General features: G+C 45.3%; 1 protein-coding gene across 2 annotated transcripts in view; it reads left to right on the plus strand.

Moving 5' to 3' along the window:
• Positions 1-18085, plus strand: part of MINDY4B (MINDY family member 4B) — a 312806-nt gene extending 294721 nt beyond the window's left edge. For both annotated transcript variants that reach the window (XM_085633533.1, XM_085633534.1), the window contains exons 12-13: positions 8389-8569; positions 17694-18085. In XM_085633533.1, the coding sequence (XP_085489659.1) occupies positions 8389-8569; positions 17694-17836 (324 nt within the window). In that variant the 3' untranslated portion in view covers positions 17837-18085. The remainder of the gene's footprint in view (positions 1-8388; positions 8570-17693) is intronic.
• The last annotated feature ends 746 nt before the right edge of the window (positions 18086-18831 follow it).

Genomic DNA, 18831 nt, shown 5'->3' on the forward strand with positions numbered 1-18831 from the left:
GAGGTTGTTTTTACTTTAATGCTTGACCAATACCAGCACGGCTTCTATTCTTTCGACCAATCAATTTGTTTCCATGCTACACGTTTTGTCAATACTTGCGTGGCTTTTCTGTGACGTGAGAATCACTCCTTACTACTGACCCCTCCTTTACAAATTTGCGTCAGTCACACGCCCGCTGTTCCAACCAATCCCAGCGCGGCCCTCTGGATGTCAGTGCAGCACCCGCAGCTGACCCCTTCTTTATCAGGTAACACGAAAACTTATTTTCTTTCGATTTTCATACAAAATTCATTGATTGACAACATAGAAACATTTGCCACTCTGTTTGCTCCGCTAAAATCAGAAAGTCAATTTTCTTTTACTGCGAGTAAACCTTTCCACTTACCCGCCACACACTATGAGTAAAACTCTTCCGCTTACTCCTCACTCAAGCGCCGACGAACCTGCTACTCCTTCGGTATTACCCTTTCTAGGTGATATAAGACCAAAGTTTCACCAGCGAACTCTTTGCTATCAATTACTCTCACTTTTATACAAAAAAATCCCTAAAACAGCACTGTCAATCTTGCATAACCCTACAGTGCTCTTTTGAGCAAACGAGCAACTTCACTGCAGTGTGGTTTCCACTCACCACCTGCTATTCCAATAATCCCTGGAATTTCCAGACAACATAAAACAAATACAAACGGGTTTGTTAATACATAATCAATAATACCAATTCAAAACTTTTTCACCTAACTAGTTAATAAAATAAACCATAACTCTGCTACCAGAAAAACTGACCCAGGGGGTTCCGAACCTCAGGTACTCAAATACCATTTACTCACCTGGGCCCATAAACACACAATCATTCATATAGGCTGGTAGATACCGCTGGGGTCAATTTATTGTGCTAATACCTGTAAAATGAATGTATCTAGTCATTTCTTACCAAACCTCTTGATCCAATATATTTTCCTCTGGTCAATGGACCTTTTAGTTAACTAAATAGATGAAAAATTAAATAGAATAAACTTTCTTTAAATAACCACAGACTCTGGAGAGTTTTAAATGTTTATCTAGTAAATTCATGTGAGCCAAGTACCAAAATACAGTTAGAACACCGTTTTCTCCAAAGAGAGGAAGGGAATAGAATTTGATTAAAATAATCGTTAAACAACATTATTACGATGACAGAACCTGAATAGGGAGGAAACCAAGAAAGCAGTACAATGACATACTACACAGAATTATAGTTACCTAGAATGGTGTGGAAACCAATCCCTTCTCCAAGGAATTGGAAAGGGCCCTCTGGGACAGATCAGGCGACAAAAGGCTCAGGACAGGATTCAGGACAGGATAGATGGCCTCTTCTAGATACAACGCCAGCGTTGCACCCCTCTCTGACACTATCTTCCTCCTCGATTCTTCCGCGATCTTCTTCTATTTTGTGCCACCTCAATTCTTCCGTGATGTTCCTCTAATTAATTGGCTCAAAAGTCCTAAGTCTGGAAATGGATCTTCATCAGTATTCTCTTAATTATCAGACAGCATCTCGGTCTCTCAGCATTCTCCGTCTTGCTGTGTGAGTCTGACTAACTAAACTACCTCAATTATATCAATCAATCAATCAATCAAAGCTTTTATATAGCGCACTACTCACCCAGAGGGTCTCAAGGCGCTAGGGGAGGGGGGTCCGCTACTGCTCGAACAGCCAGGTCTTGAGTTGCTTCCTGAAGGTGAGGTGGTCCTGGGTCAGGCAGAGGTGGGTCGGGAGGGAGTTCCACGTCCTGGCGGCGAGGAAGGAGAAGGACCGTCCCCCTGTGGTGGCTCTTCGGATGCGGGGGACGGTGGCGAGGGCGTGGCCGGTCGATCGAAGCTGGCGTTTGGGAGCGTAGAAGTTGAGGCGGCTGTTGAGGTATCCTGGGCCTTGGTTGTGTAGGGCTTTGTGTGCGTGGGTGAGGAGACGGAAGGTGATTCTCTTGGTGACCGGGAGCCAGTGCAGGTCTCTCAGGTGTCCGGAGATGTGGCTGCGACGGGGGATGTCCAGGATGAGTCGTGCTGAGGCGTTCTGGATCCGCTGAAGTCTTTTCTGGAGTTTGGCGGTGGTTCCGGCGTAGAGGGAGTTGCCGTAGTCCAGACGGCTGGTGACGAGGGCCTGGGTGACCGTCTTCCTGGTCTCGGTGGGGATCCACCGGAAGATCTTTCGTAGCATGTGCAGGATGTTGAAGCACGACGAGGAGACGGCGTTGACTTGTCTGGTCATGGAGAGGGTGGAGTCCAGGATGAAGCCCAGGTTGCGTGCGTGGTCTGTTGGTTTGGGTGCGCTGCCTAGGGCAGGGGGCCACCAGGAGTCGTCCCAGGCGGAGGGTGAGGATCCCAGGATGAGGACTTCCGTCTTGTCCGAGTTCAGTTTCAGGCGGCTGTTCTTCATCCATTCGGCTACCTCTTTCATCCCTTCGTGGAGGTTGGCTCTGGCGGTGGCGGGGTCGTTGGTGAGGGAGAGAATCAGCTGGGTGTCGTCGGCGTAGGAGATGATGTTGAGGTTGTGCTGGCGTGCGATGTCTGCGAGGGGGCTCATGTACACGTTGAAGAGGGTTGGACTGAGCGAGGAGCCTTGAGGAACGCCGCAGATGACTTCGGTGGCTTCAGATCTGAATGGGGGGAGGCGGACTCTCTGTGTCCTTCCGGCGAGGAAGGAGATGATTCACTCCAGTGCCTTCTCCTGGATTCCGACGTTGCTGAGTCGCTGCACTAGTGTACGGTGGCAGACAGTGTCGAAGGCCGCGGAGAGGTCTAGGAGGATGAGGGCCGCTGTTTCTCCGTTGTCAAGCAGAGCTCGGATGTCATCGGTGGCTGCGATCAGGGCGGTCTCGGTGCTGTGGTTGGCCCGGAAGCCAGACTGCGAGAGGTCGAGGGATCCGTTCGTCTCGAGGAAGGCGACCAGCTGCTTGTTGACGGTCTTCTCGATGACTTTTGCAGGAAACGGGAGCAGCGAGATGGGGCGGTAGTTCTTGAGGTCGGTGGGGTCGGCAGATGGCTTCTTTAGTAGAGCGCTGAGTTCAGCGTGCTTCCAGCTCTCCGGGAAGGTAGCGGTGTCGAAGGAGGTGTTGATGATGTCCCGCAGGTGGGGTGCGATGACAGCGTCGGCCTTGTTGAAGACGTGGTGAGGGCAGGGGTCGGTAGGAGATCCGGAGTGGATGGAGTTCATCGTGCGGACGGTGTCTTCGGTGCTGATCGGGGTCCAGGCGCGGAGGGTGGTGGTGGGGGGCGGTGGTTCGGTCGTGGCGTGCGTTGGTTGAGTGCTGAAGCTGTTGTGTATGTCCGCGATCTTGTTGTGGAAGTAGGAGGCGAGGGAGTTGCAGAGGTCTTGTGAAGGGGTGATGTCGTTGTTACCGGCGTTGGGGTTGGAGAGCTCTTTGACGATGTTGAAGAGTTCCTTGCTGTTGTGTGCGTTGTTGTCCAGTCGTTCCTTGAATGCGGTTTTCTTGGTGGCGTGGATGAGTTGGTGGTGTTTTCGGGTGGTGAGCTTGAGGGCAGTCATGTTGTCCGGTGTTGGGTCTCTGCGCCAGGTTCTCTCGAGGGCTCGGCAGTTCTTCTTGGAGCTCTTGAGTTCGTCGGTGAACCATGGGGCTTTCTTGCTACCGGGTCTGCTAGTCGGGGTCTTCAGAGGGGCGAGGTCGTCTGCGCAGTCGCTGATCCACTTCGTGAGGTTGGTGGCCGCTTGGCTGGGGTTCGTTGCGCTGGTGGGTGGGTTCTTGCTCAGGGCGGTCGCGAGCTGGTAGGCTGTGATCTTGTTCCAGCTTCTGCGTGCAACCTGTTGCTGGTGGTGGTGGATTGTGGTCCTTCTGAAGCTGAAGTGGACGCAGCTGTGGTCCGTCCAGTGGAGTCCGGTGGCGTGGCTGAAGGCGATGTCCTTGCTGGATGAGAAGACGGGGTCGAGTGTGTGTCCGGCATAGTGGGTGGGGGTGGTGACCAGCTGCTTGAGTCCGAGGTTGGCGAGGTTGTCCAGCAGGGTGGTGGTGCGGTCGTTGTTGTTCTCCAGGTGGAAGTTGAGGTCCCCGAGGAGGATGTAGTCAGCGGAGGGGAGGGCGTGCGGGCTGATGAAGTCGGCGATGTCTTCGCTGAATTGTGTGTGTGGTCCCGGGGGTCTGTAGATGAGGGTGCCTCTGAGGATGGTCTTGGGGTTGATGTGGACCTGGAAGTGCAGGTGCTCGGCGGGTGCGAGGGTGTCGTCGGTGTTGGTCGTGATGCGGATGGTGTTCCTGTGGATGATGGCGATGCCTCCTCCGGTGTGGTTGATGCGGTCCCTTCGGATGATCTTGTAGCCGTCTGGGATGGCGATGGCAATGTCGGGCGTTGAGGAGGCGTTCATCCAGGTTTCCGTGAGGAAGGCGACATCTGGGGCTGTGGTGTCGAGCAGGTTCCAGAGCTCGACGGCGTGTCTGTGGACGGAGCGGGTGTTGAGCAGGATGCATTTCAGGTGGCTGCTGCTGTTGCTCATCTTGGTCTTGGTTGGTGCTGGAGTAGTGCAGGTCCGGATGCAGGTGAACTTGCAGGAGTTGCAGCAGAAGGGTCCGTGGGTGCGTCTCGGGGTGGCTCGGTAGCATCCTGGGCTTCGGCCAGCGTTGAGTGCGTTGAGGGTGGCGGCGTCGTACATCCGGCGGGTGGGCTGGGGTCTGCGGGGGCCAGGGGTCCTGGCGCTGGGCGCGGTCCAGGCGCGGACGGGCATAGACGGGCTTACCTTTGGCGCACCTTCGGCGCTCAGTCGGCGCTCCCGCTGCGCGGGTCCGCTGCGCGGTCGCTCTGGGGACGTCATAAGAAGGGAGCCGGTCGGGAGGGTCTGCGGGAAGGCGGGAGCGCGAACCAATCGGCTGCCGGGGGGGCGGGGCTGGGGCGGTGGAAAAGCTGGAGCGGGCTTGGCGGCCCTCGGGTGGCTGGGGCTGCGGGAGGCTGGTGTGGGCTCGGCGGCCCTTGGGTGGCTGGGGCTGCGGGAGCAGGCACAGGAGCGTGGGGGTGACCAGGCCGTAAGGCGCAGTGGTCACTCCCTGGTTCTGGTCAGGCTCCCCTTAAGAAGGGAGCCGGTCGGGAGGGTCTGCGGGGCGGCGGGAGCACGAGCCAATCGGCTGGCGGGGGGGCAGGGCCACGGGCTGGGGCGGCGGGAAAGCTGGAGTGGGCTTGGCGGCCCTCGGGTGGCTGGGGCTGCGGGAGGCTGGTGTGGGCTCGGCGGCCCTCGGGTGGCTGGGGCTGCGGGAGCAGGCACAGGTACAGGAGCGTGGGGATGGCCACGCTAATGGCATGTACCACCCCTAAATGTTTCAAGTTTATGAAACTCCTAACTCTGATTGGACAGGAAAAGGAGAGATGATCATCACACCATGCTAAGTTTGATATTTTTCTTTAAGCTCATTGTTCTATGTTCCCCCCATGTTTATTTCCCACCCGTTATCACAAGTTAATCAATACAATGTAGCAATTTTGTGTAAAGTCCTTTCCCTTCACAGGACATCATGCTGGTTCCCAGGGTATGTTGCTGTTTTCTTTTGGATGACATTCAAGGCTTTGCATCGCGGCTCCTGGGTTGGTATAACTGCGCATGTGAAATAGTCACATGGTGCACAAGCTTCGGTCCCACTCGGAGGCCCAAATACGAACTAATAGAGAGGTCAAAGAAAAAGAATATTAAAATTTAAAAATAATTATTTCACTTTATATCACCTATCTCTTCTCTACTCCCATTTACTTATATAAATCTTTCGCATTAACATTTTATTAAATTTGCAGGGTTTAGTTTCAGCATAAGCATGCACATTAACATGTGAGTTCCAAGCGGCCATTAAGGAAGTGATTGCGCAGCTGCAAAGATTTCCCTCCAAAGCATAGGTACGTCATTGCTACGTAGATGTAGTTGATGCATGCGCAGTGCAAATTCCCGCGTTAGCAGCCATTTTAATCACACTCGGGTTACTTTTTAGTACGACACATAGGCAAGCTTCCCTTAAGCTTTAAGTGTACGAATTTAATGATACATTATTAGTATTCACTAACACAATTATTATGGTATTACAAGTTATTTGAGAAGATTGCTTCCGAGCAAGTCTCTTTTATACAAGTCCTTTCTCCATCAGCTCCTACCTCCAGCCTGCATTGCTACCTTCCGGTTGTTTGCGAGTTTCTGCTTGGTTTTGCGCTTGACATCATTCCAGTACCTCTTGACCTCTTGCATTGTCCTCTTTAGCACTCCGACAGCATTCACCTTGTCGATGATGGTCTGCCATATTCCATTTTTAGTTGCCAGTGACACAGTGGAGGTGATGAACAGTAGTTGATGGTGTTCTATCACCTCCGTTATCGGGATCCTGTTTTCCTGCGGACTGAACCGCTTCTTCCTACTCTTCTTGTCCTTGTACTTCCCTGACCCTTAAGTCCCAGGCTGGTCCTACGGGGGGGCTTGTGGGGTTCTGGTTGTCCTCTGCACTTTCTCCGACTGACTCCATTGTGCTTCGCTGTTGTTTGGCTTTTGTATGTGTTTTTTTTCAACTTTTGTAGTGCATTTTCCTGCATTCCACGTGGGGTTTGCATGCATGTGGCTGTTTTTCGCTGTTTTTTGTATTGCGATTGGCGTGATCGCTGCTATTTTCGCGTTGGTGTTTTGCATTTTTGCTGCATTGCGTTGATTTTAATGCGTCTGTTTGACGCGTTGTCGAGTGACTATCGAATGGTGCCGCCAGGTTGAGAATCCTACGTTAACACGGCGTTGTTTACCCGCGATAGACTGTGATATGCAAAGTTGCGTTAAGCTAAATTTGCAATGGTTATCACACGTTCTTGAGAATATCCCCCTGAGTTTCTTTATGAGGTCATGGATCTTCGAGGAATGAATGGACAGAATGACCAGAACAGCTGAAACTCACTTTTTTCTCTATTTTGCCAGTAGATTGGTTTTGGCCAGTTCTTACCCCATATTAACTCAGCAAGCAAATTGGAAAAGAAAAATGTTGATGTTTTTCAATTTAGTGATTCTTTTTTTAACCAGGCCTTGTTGCAGTTAGTACCCTGTTTGCTCTAAGATACTATGTCATGGACCCAATGCATGGGCAAATCTATCCCTGGGTTCAGTACACTCAAGGCATAGTTGTAGGTCATGCCTTGTGTGTACTATGCACAGTACATAAATAAAGGTTGTGCGTTTAATGCACTGTGCATATGTCTTGGTCGATGGCATTTACAATTCTATCTGATATGTGAAATGTGACTTAATCAACACAAAGTTTGTATGATTATGGTTGGCTTGCTAACCATGACTGGCAGTTATCTGGAGCTTCGGCTGTGATTATCTGCCACATGCATCAAAAGTAGGATTTGCGATTACCAAATAGCGATTTTCAAGGAGTCACTATTTGGTAATTGCAAATCATTTTGAATGTAGGAATCGCAATACATTTTGCAATTCCTAAACATTAGCTAATAGCGATTCAGTAATTGCAAACCGTTATTATAAGCTAATGTGACTCCATTTATTCCTATAGGCCTACAGGCCCATAGAAATGAATGGGAATGCATTCGCAAATGTGATTACCAAATTGGTAATCGCAAATTGCAAATGCAATTCCAAGGGTGTCAGGGGGCCTAAGTCCTCCCTGATGCACCCCCCCGAAAACGTAAGTGTGCACATGTGGCACACACACATGTGTATGCGCCACATTTGAAAAAGGCACATTTGTGCATTTTTCAAAGAATGCGCAAATTACCATCAACTTGAAGTTGATGGTAATTAGCTTTTCCTAAATGCACAGTTTGCATTTAGGAAAGGCTTGATGCATCGCCTTTAGGGAATTGCAAATTGCGATTCCCTAAATGCATTCGCAATTTTTAACTAATTTCCGAATGGAAATGGGTTCATGTATCAGAAAAAGCCTTTTTTCCATTCGCAAAAGGGCCGATTCTCTGACTCCGTCCGTTTTTCGACCGGAAAAAAGGTTGATGCATGCGTCCCTGTAAGCTGAGCATGAAGTTCCGATCAGTGGGCAAAGTGGAACTTACAGAGGGAACGCAATTCCAGCCTATGCGATAACTATCGCCCCTCCCACACACACACACACAAACAAGCACACATGCAAACACACACTGTTTTCCCCAGATATTGGACAGGACAAGCCTTCGGAAATTGAGGAAAAGTCTGAAAAAGGCTAAACATGGAGAATTGGAGGCTTTAAAAGATTCATTTCTAAGACAAAAACTGGGAAGAGGAGGTATTTGCCTCATCTGCCAAATACCTCACCCCAGGGTAATTAAGAATTAATAGTATCGATCGGAACCGAACATCAGTTCAACTGGAGGTATTTTCTTAAAATATGATACCCTCGGTTACAACCAACATGTTATTAATATTGTATCATTTCTTTTCAGGTTGGGAGCATGTTGAAAACCCCTAAACTACCCATCTGGCTGTGCCACATCAATGGGACGTACAGTGTCCTTTTCAGCACAAACAGGCTGCTTTTATCTGACTGGAAAATGGAACACCTCTTTGATCTTCATTTCTACAATGGGCAGCCCTCGCAGCTCAACACCGCGCACCTCACAATAGGTGAGCACTTAAACTGCACGCCCACGTGATTCTTTTTTTTTTAAGGAACCGGACTTCACAGGGTTCTGATTTTAAAGTGTTATTAATTAACGGGCAAGTCTTTCAAATGTATTGGGAAATTATGCACATAATGTTAGCGTAGCTAAAACTACAAAAGCAGGCATAGTCAACACAGTTGTGCGCTTGTATTAGCCGCACTTCGTAAAACTCCAAATGAATAATACACAGGTTGTGATTTCAAATAATCATCTCTATTTTTTATCGCCAACTGACAAAAAACATACTAAAACATAATTTCAGTGCAATCGGAATAAAAATTGCACCTGAAGTATCCATGACTAATATATTTGTTTGCTAAAGTCACGCTTAAAAAAAACGCACATAAACATGATGAAATGTGTTTTTTAGAGGACATATGAGCGAGTGAAACAATGCTGGCCGTTTAGACCATTCACTATTTAACCTTGAAACAAATGAAGGTTAGGAATAAGGAGAGGTCAGATTGGTGGAGAAAAAAAATGCAGTTCGTTTTTAGTTATTCATTTGATTTGGGTAATGTCAGGGCACAAGTCCTAAAAAAAGAATTTGGGGGACTAACCTAGTTAGGCAGTATGCAAGTGACATCACAACGCGCAACATCGCGGCACGCAACATTACGGCACGCAATATCACAGCGCATGACATCACGGCGCATGACATCACACATGGCATCACAGGAATTGACATCATATAAAGTGGCATCACAAGAAGCAACATCAGATCTAAAGCCCTCACATATATGTTTAGCAGGTCTATCATGTGTACGTTTGAGCGAATTGCGAGGATAATAGCACAGTGAGCTATGGAAGATGATGTGTGACTCCTACACCTTGCAATTCCCCAGTTTTATGTAACACATCCTGTACATTCATTTACAACCTTATATAATTGATTGTACATGTAATATGCACGTGTTGATGTAAAGCGCTCTGACAACCTGCATTGGAATGCGTAGGGCTATACAAAAAAAAACAGTGGTACTTAAATTATTTCTACACGTCCTCAGGGGAAGTAAGCTCTATATAAATGCAATTTGCTTTGTGTGAATACTGGGAAAGACCAACACGTCTGATATTCTAACAGTGCATGCATATCTCCTAAACAGGGACTGAACAAAGTGAAAAGCTGCTTCTCTTAAGTACCTGTGAAGTGCTAACTAGGTGTGAGTCTTTGTTTCCCCTCCACTTCATTTGCATCAGGTGTGAGGCTCCTGACTGCTCCTAGCCAAGTGACTGGAACAAAAGGAGCTCTGATGAACCCTCAACTTCGCATTTGTTATGGGCCCAGCAGGAGTCTTAAATAAGAAAGTCGTCCCAGCCTGCACATTGTTGCTTGTTTGCAGACAACGTGCAGGCGCTGCTGAAAGTGTCCCGGTGTTAGGAAATTACACCAGAACGAGTTCAGCACATTTTTCAGTGCAGCCCTTATTCTTGGCAGGGTGGACACAGTTCACCCAGTGAAAAAAGTGGGTGGACGCCGTTCACCTGTGTGCACCCCCAACTTGTGTAGTAATTTGCCTTTCTTTTCAATAAAAGTCAATGCAATATGTTTTGTTTGAATTGAGAGTGCCATTAATTAATTAATATGGCACAATTGAAAAGGAGATATACAAGTGGCATTTGAAGGCTACCTCGGGCCCGACACAAGCATTCAAAATGGCGCCCTGCTCCCGAACCTAGCACTGTACATACACAATTATCTAAACAGCATCAGTTTTACGTACACTTGAGTGAACCTTGAAATTATATCCCTACTTCAATGGCTATCAGACTTCTTCTTAAGAAATGTGTTTTAAAACAGTGCACTTTACAGCACAATATGAATAAGGAATTGTCTAAAAAATACAGGTTTTACCAATAGTTCAAATTATCCAGAAGATGAATCGAATATATACACACACATGTGCGCACGCATACACACACACATGCTTTGATAGTTGGGTTGGTTACAAAGCAGACCAAGGCAAATATAACTGCACTTTTAGTTTTTTGATGCACTCACTCGAAAATACCTAAACTCAATTCCAGGACCGGTCCTCCTCATGCTCCGGTCCTCACAGAGATAGTGTTTGTCTGGTTCTGTCAGGGTTTACCCATTCTATGAGGAACAATCTGGTCCTCACAGTGTGGGTTATACATGCCCACACACACACACACACACCCACACGCACGCACACACACACACACACACACACACACACACAAACACATATTCAGATCACCACACAAACATTATCAGATCACCACACACATCAGATGCTACACAGTCATCAGATGCCTACACATAGACACTCATCAGCCACTCACACACACTCATAATCATATGGCCACACATCCTAGATTAGACACCCATCATCACACACTCGCTCACACCAATCAGATGCCACCCCTACACACACACACTATCGAATGTCTACACATACCTTAAAACGCAGAAACACGCTACCTACCATCCTCTCATTTACTATCTGTGTAAACACCTCTATGAGAGCCCTTCTAGCCCTCCTTGTCAACCGAAGAGTGAGGTAATGATGCATGGAAGGTGTGTCCCAAGCCCCACTTCTCTGTGGCCCAGAAGGTAATATAGGCAAAGACAAGTGACAGCCCCTATTGTGCCATGTCTGCAAGTGAAAACAGGGCGATAAACCTGCTGTCAGCTCCCCCAGGCCTCCTTCACCCTAAAAAATGCATGAAGATGAGGGAGGCAGGGGACTCCAAATACCACACCACCGCCTTCTTCACAGCAGAAACCAGGGTGTTGGAGTAGATGAAGTTGCTCCTGTCCTCTTGTGCCAGCACCATTTTGCAACCCAAGGAGGTTGCACTCGGTACTCAGGATGTCACACATAGTTAATCTGAAAACTTGGCAGCCATGATGCTTTGCGTTTCTTTAGTTGACCTGAGTTTGTGAGGAAATCTGGCCCATTATGCCCACTTTGCATGAATTATGGGATTGGTTGGTATATGATGCAAGTTGATTTAGCACTGCGTTCTCGTAATTTTGCACGAAAATGTTAGTTAAAGTTGCCATTTGCACCGCCTCGGTTTGCGAAGTCGCTCAAGTTAAAGCTTATTTAATGTTAGACTCAATGGTCTAAACTATTACAACTAATTAAAAGTGTAGTTAAAGGAGAGAGTATTTGGATTACTAAATACATTGCCTTGGACATCCTTTGTACGAATGTGTAAGCAAACTGTTAATGTTTCACTAATCAACTATCTCAAATTGCGGAACAAAGAAAATGAAAGCAATAGAATTAAAGTAAATAACATTTTACTTTAAGGATACAAAAGCAAAAATGGTATGTTTTTTGTGGACTTTTAACATGATGGCGAAAATAAAATACTTTATGGGCTTAATGGTGCTTACATATGAAATATATTTTAGAGCAACTAAGCGGATGTACAGCTCTACGGGCCATATGCATGAACACATTTTCCCGTAGACACAGAATGGGTAAAACCCTTTGATGCATCTGGCCCTACAACAATCTTTACACTGTTAGCTATAGTTTAGTTTTCCATGACAAGATGGCCACTTTAATCCAAATCTGAAAATCCACCTAGAGTCTTCGTAATGCAGAGCTTCCAAAGACCATAAAATGGCTCGCATTTCAGTACACTTCTCATAATACCAGAGTCCAAAGGACCATTCAACAGAAATCCTGTGCCAGGGCAGTGACTGATAAATACAGAAAAGGGGATCTTCTCGTACATTACAGGATCAAAGCCCTCAGCTGTACATGTTGTCCTGCGTGGCTCTGCACTCTGGCGGCATATAACAAACCACCTAATTAAATAACTAAGGGCCGGGTTAACTAAATTCAAGTCGTAAAACACTGGTTGCACTTTGCTACCAGTGTGGTATTTTGCGAACCAACCTAAGTACTAAAACGTGGGATCGCAAAAAAAATGAGTCATAGTGAGTCGCAATTCAACCTACCTTATGAATCATTTCGAGGTAGCACACAAATTGCTGCCCACTACGATTTGCTGCCATTATTGGCATAGTGGCCTGCTGTGGTCAACAGGTCGTCATGGCCGTGATTGCTTTATGATAAAGTTAACAGTTTAAAAAAAAAATCTTTTTTTATTGCAGCGCATTTTCCTTACAGGAAAAGGGACTGCATGTACATAGAAAAGTTAATTTTTTCTGTTTGTTAAGAGGAGGCAGTAATCCATGGACCACTGCCTCCTCTTAAACAAACCTCTTTTAAGGGAAGGAGTCCCAAGGGGACCTTTTTTAATATTTTGTGAATGGGTTGCTACCTCCTATGAGGTGTCATAAAAAAAATCAATGTTTTGGAACCAAATTTCAGTCGCAAAACATTGATATGTTGCATAAGCTATAACACTCCCATTCCAAATACTGAATCAACATCAATTTCTTAAATCATTAAACGATTCGGAAATACTTTTACGAATCACTAAATGCATGTTATACATAGAAAAAAGGATTGTAGCAATCGCAAACCCTCTGATATACTAATTCAGGGTGTTTGCGCATGGTAACTCCCTTTGTACATCTGGCCCTATTTAACTGAACAACAAAAATAGCACTCAGTGTTTCAACCACTTGATCTTCCCTTGACCTATTGTGTTATAGAATGAAAGGACGGGAGGAGTAGAGGCATTCAAACTTTCTGGCGACTGTAACGTCCTCCCCAGCCCGGTAACATGTGAATGAATCATGGCACACACAGAGCTTGGTACTACACGTCTTTTTTTCTCTACCGTGCAACTGTTAAACTGAAACATACTGTGTCATGAATTTTATTATTCACACCCAAATCACGTATGTCACTAGACTACGGAGTCCATTAGAGATCATAGGGGTCCCGCGCTCTATAGTACACAAGACACTACAGCTCCCCCTTTGTTAAATAGATACAAACAAAACATATACACATCATAGTTCCTCAATGGATCGTCAAGGTGCTCAAACCTAGGCTGAGGAGACACAGGAGAAACAACCGCAGCAGTCACTGGTGAGCTAACAACTGAGGCAGTCCTGGGGCTCTTCTGGCCCTCTGATTTCTGGAACCAACAGACTCCGAGGCAGGTGCTTGAAATGCGAGGAATCCCATATAATAGAATTTCCAGGATGGTGAGCAGACACCATGTGTCCCCTACTAGTCACAACTTGCAATGGATCGGCATTGAAAAGTGCATTAGATTTGTAATGGACAGTTCATCACGGACATTCTTGCCTTTCTGATATTAACTGTCATTTTCAAGTGATCGAGCATGTGTTCTGCATGTCTATGAGGATGAGCATATTCCTATCTCCATTGATAGCAGCACTTATTTACTCCATGGACACAGCTGTGGGAGTGCTGGATCATACAATGAAATTAACATAGGCCTCGGCCACTTTGGAAGGGGTACCATGATACTGTATGGGCACTCAATAAAAGTAGTCTGCAGGGTTTCGATCTGTTCCCGGCTAGTGCACAATGTTGTAGCCATACTCTTGCAGACGCATCCCCCACCCCTCAATACAAGGGGCCATCTTGGCCTTTGGATTGCCAAAATAGTGAGCAGTGCTTGGTGATCAGTAACTAGAGTAGAATGTTTCCCATACAGAGACACATTAAAGTGTTCGCAGGTCCAAACAACAGCTAGGCCTATTTCTCAGGTTGCAAGTAAGCTTGTGACAAACTTTGGCTACCATAAGCTACAATACGCCTTCGTGAGTTTGCATGCCCACTATGCTGGGGAAGAATCGTGCCCAAACCTACTGGGCTGGCATCCACAAAAATCTCTGTATGTAATTTTGGATCAAAATAAGCCATGTCAGTAGCATTTTCAATTGCATGCTTAATCATCTTGAAACTTTGATCACACTCCCATAACTACTGAAATGAAATATTCAATTTTGTTAACTCTCTCAATAGGACTCTCACAGTTGCCTGGTCATGGATGTACCTGCAATAGTAGCTGGCCATACCAGCAAAAGAATGCAGCATGGTTGCATCTTGTGGAGGGGAGGTAGATGACAAAGTCTGAACCTTGGCTGGATCTGGAGTCATTCCTCCTTCTGAGAAAATGTGCCCAAAGAATTTTTATTTTGTTTTGAGAAATGCGCACTTTTCAGCTTTCAACATAAGGCCTGCATCAGCAAGTAGACGGCACACTTGTGTAAGGGCTCTATCATGTTCCTTTCATGAAGCCCAAATACTAGTTTATCATTACTGTAATTGAAAGCATGCGTGACAGACTGTATATGCAACAAATGACATCTTGGATAGGTTTGGCACCTGACGACACTTCGAAACTCAATCTTTTGCACCTAAAAAAAACAACATGAGTTTAAAAGGTAGTAATGTACCTGCAATTTTCTTCCAATTCGAGCTGATGATATTCTTTGTTCAGATCAAGTTGTGAAAAGACTTTGGCACCATTCAACTGGGTAATCATATTGCCAATGTGCGGAACTGGGTGTCCTTCTCTTTCGATTGCCTTCTTTGCTTAACGCATGTCAACACAAATTCACACAGACCCTCCACTGTCCTTTTTAGTTACCACCCTTATCGGCAACACCCATGGCATTGGGCCAGTAGAGCACTCAATGATATCATGGCTTAGTAGGGTCTCAATTTCTTTTTCAACAATCTCTTGTAGATGAAATGCAATTTGGCAATGTCGTTGAGCAACAGAATTAATGTCCTCATTAATATGGAGCTGCACTGTTATAGTCATAAGTTTTTCTAATCCATGAAACAATGATGGGAACTGATTCACTATGCCGTGATGAGCATTGATATTGTAATTCACATAAATTATTCCCATGTCAGCAACAGTGCTGCAGCTGAGCAAACATGCAGTCGATGAAGTGCCATGAAGGACATGGATTGGGGCTTGTACCTTTGTCCTTTTGTGTTTTATGGTGGCATAAATGAACCTTAACTTTGCAATGACATCGAGGCTGCCTACGCATACACTTTGGTTTTTGATGGTGTGACACGGTGCACTGGAGACAGTTCATGGTACTTTTCATCTGGCATGATGTTTATCAACTTACCACTGTCTATAATGAATGGGATCTAGATACCATTGCCTTCAGGTTGATTTTGAAACAATATCCAAATAAATGTTATAATTTCACTTGTCAATCCTTTTCCGACTTGTATTCTTTCTTGCAGGAAGCCAAACCCACATGTCAAACAAAAGGAGATGATGGATGGAGCGCTGAAACTTTTCAGACACTCAGCCCCAGTCACAGATCTGGGTTGAATCCATCATCGTTCTTTAGCTCACTTCGCCACCCTAGTTCAGACACAGCTATATGAAAATGAGTCTTGACCCTGTGCCTCATGGGAACAATCCAGCCAGAACAGCCAAGCCATGTCTTCACTGGACCGCAAACAAGCATCCTGGGACAAGCCAAACCCACATGTACCTGTCTTTCAGTGGCCAGCATTGACATCACACACCCATCTTCTTCACTGTCGCACGACAGTGACGTCGATGTACCTCTCGACAAAAAGTTAGATGACAATCAGCCTCTTTCAGTTTCTACTTGCCTCAACTGATGTTGCCGTTTATTATGGTGGGTTTGAGTGGAACGCTTCTGGAACTTTCTGGCAGTCATTTTGTCTTCATGACATGATGCACTGGCACGCATTTTGTCTTCACAACGTGACACACTCACTTTTTCTCTAGATTTGCTAACTGTTGCAAAATGGTTCTCTTACCCACAGCCTTTACATATCTGCCCAATGGCGGGATATTTACCTTCATATGGAAAGGAAAATTCACGTCGAAAACACAGCTCCTTTTACTTCAGAGACATAACTTTTGTGGCTTTCTACCTTGTGTTTTTTCTTGCTTTTCAAGTTCAACATGATTTACTCTGGGCTCCTCTGGCCTCCTTATCAGTAGCTTGTTTGTCACAACATTCTTCAGCTCTGGACTCAATGAGCATACTCTCCAGACTGAGCATTTTTCTCAGCATTCGGCATCTGAAGGAATCGAACAGGCAACCATCTATGACACTGAGATGAATGGCTTCGTCGTCATTGAATTAATTGAACTTACAGCGTTTGATGAGCATTTCAAGTCTTTCAATAAATTCATCCTTCGTTTCAACATCTCTTTGTCTCTCCTGAGGTTGCCAAGGTCCATCAAGCAGGGATATTTAGGGTTGTATTTAATAAAATGTCGCACAGCAACCAAAAATACTGCACTGCATTACGTGAGAGGGAGAGAGCAGAACGGCACCATATTTGGAGACATATGTTGCTGCCCTGCTTTCTCCCTAGCCCTGGCGTGCAATTAGGCTGCCAGCACTACACACATATTTGCACCTTAGTGCAAAGGTGTCTGCACCATATCTAGCATAGTTTTCTTTTACTAGAATGGTACCCTTCTACTACAAAATATTATTCTTAGACTAGCTTTTCCTACTTTTTATGTATGATGTAAAATGCAGCTTACATGGAAATCAGAAAAGATTGGAGAAATAAATGCAATTCTACTCAATATTATCAATGTTAAACTGCAAACCCCTATCTACGTTTCTTAGGAGATAGGACTTTGCATCAAAAAGCATGGGTGGTTGCATGGGAACACCCATGTACCACTCATGGAATGACCTCACAACACAAGGTAATGCAAAGCAGCGGTAGGCACTGCTTTTCCTTACTTTCAGATGACTTTCTAGAGCAAGACAAGTGTCTAAGTAAATATCAAAAAAACATTTTGTACTCATTTGATTAACATTTGTGATACATTCCCAGCGCAAAATGTTAGTAAATATGCACCTTAGAGTTAATGCACGCTCTAAAGACCCCAAAGAGAAGTGCACAGTATTCCACTGAGCTGGAACAGAGCAGAAAAAGGCACTATGATACAGCTCCTTGAGGGTTAATTTTCCTGCAACAGTTGGTGACCTTTGTCTCTATGGTTACTTTTGTAGACTCTTTTCTTAACTTCAAAGAATTTCAAATTGTTTTTGAACTTGTAATACTTATTTACCTCTAAGTTCATAACTTTAGAAGATACATATTTTATAATATGCTCAGGATATTAGCTGTTACTCTAGGAATAGTATTTCATCTTTAACATAACAGTTTTTCTTTTAGATACTCATTCTCATCACTGGGAAGGGAGTCAACACCCAGAGGAGCTTGATCCAGAAAAAAGATTTCCTTCTGTGGAGATGACCATCAGAACCAAGTGGGAAGGTGCAGCTATAAACTGGAATGGGACTGTTCCATTCTTCTAAGGAACAGAGAAGAAATATTCACCAACACAGCGCACATACCAGATATATATGGAACATAACATAAGTGAACACTGATGGGAAATGTAAAGCGCCAGATTTATCAATTTAGTTTTTCTTTACAGTCTACATGGTACAACCACTTGCGCACAGGATTATTGTACATACACAAATATTATACAAATAGGTATAACCACTTATGGACAGGATTATTGTACATACAGAAATATCAAACAAATAAAACATATTTTCATCAAACAAATGCATCCTGTATAGTTTGTGAGCACATGACTCAGCTGCATGCACTTAAAACTGGACAACTTAAATATAATTTTAACTCCTTGCTGGAACAGTTTTGCCGTTCTCATTGCGGTGCCCTTTTTTAGGGCCCTACTGTGGGAATTGCAAAAGGACCGTCTGCCTGTACAAGTTCAACTCGCAATCAGGCGTAGTCTGTGTGCAGCCCTGGCACTGCCGCGCTGGCCGAGATCCCGTGCAGGAGAGCCAAAGTCGTAATCAGCCCCTAAGTCTAGATTTTCTATATTTACTTCCACATAAACGTATCTACATGGTACATATATCTTCAAGGTATGCAGATGTGGAGTAAGGAACAGTAAATCTATACTTCCCTATATGCACTTACCTTTTGATACTTTGTTCCCCGATGTTCTATTCTCCATATTCTTCTACCACAATATTCTGGGGGTTGATATTCAGTATTACAAACCTGCAACCCAATCCCCAATCAGCATTGCTCTACTCAATTAGCTATTTAAGAAGAGGTGTTAATTTAAGAATGTTTTCAACACTTCTGATTAATATGACAAACTAATGTGTCATCGGCTATGTTACAGTCTCAACTTTCTATAAAGGTGTCATTGCCTGATAGATGCTTGGGCAAGAGCACGCAGCTTATGTTAGGGGAAAGCGTGTTCTGAATCACAGTTTTCCCGATCACGCATGTTTTAGTAGCAGTTCTAAATGTTCTACAGGGTATT

This window comes from Triturus cristatus, chromosome 11 (assembly GCF_964204655.1).
Source record: "Triturus cristatus chromosome 11, aTriCri1.1, whole genome shotgun sequence".
Taxonomy (NCBI): domain Eukaryota; kingdom Metazoa; phylum Chordata; class Amphibia; order Caudata; family Salamandridae; genus Triturus; species Triturus cristatus.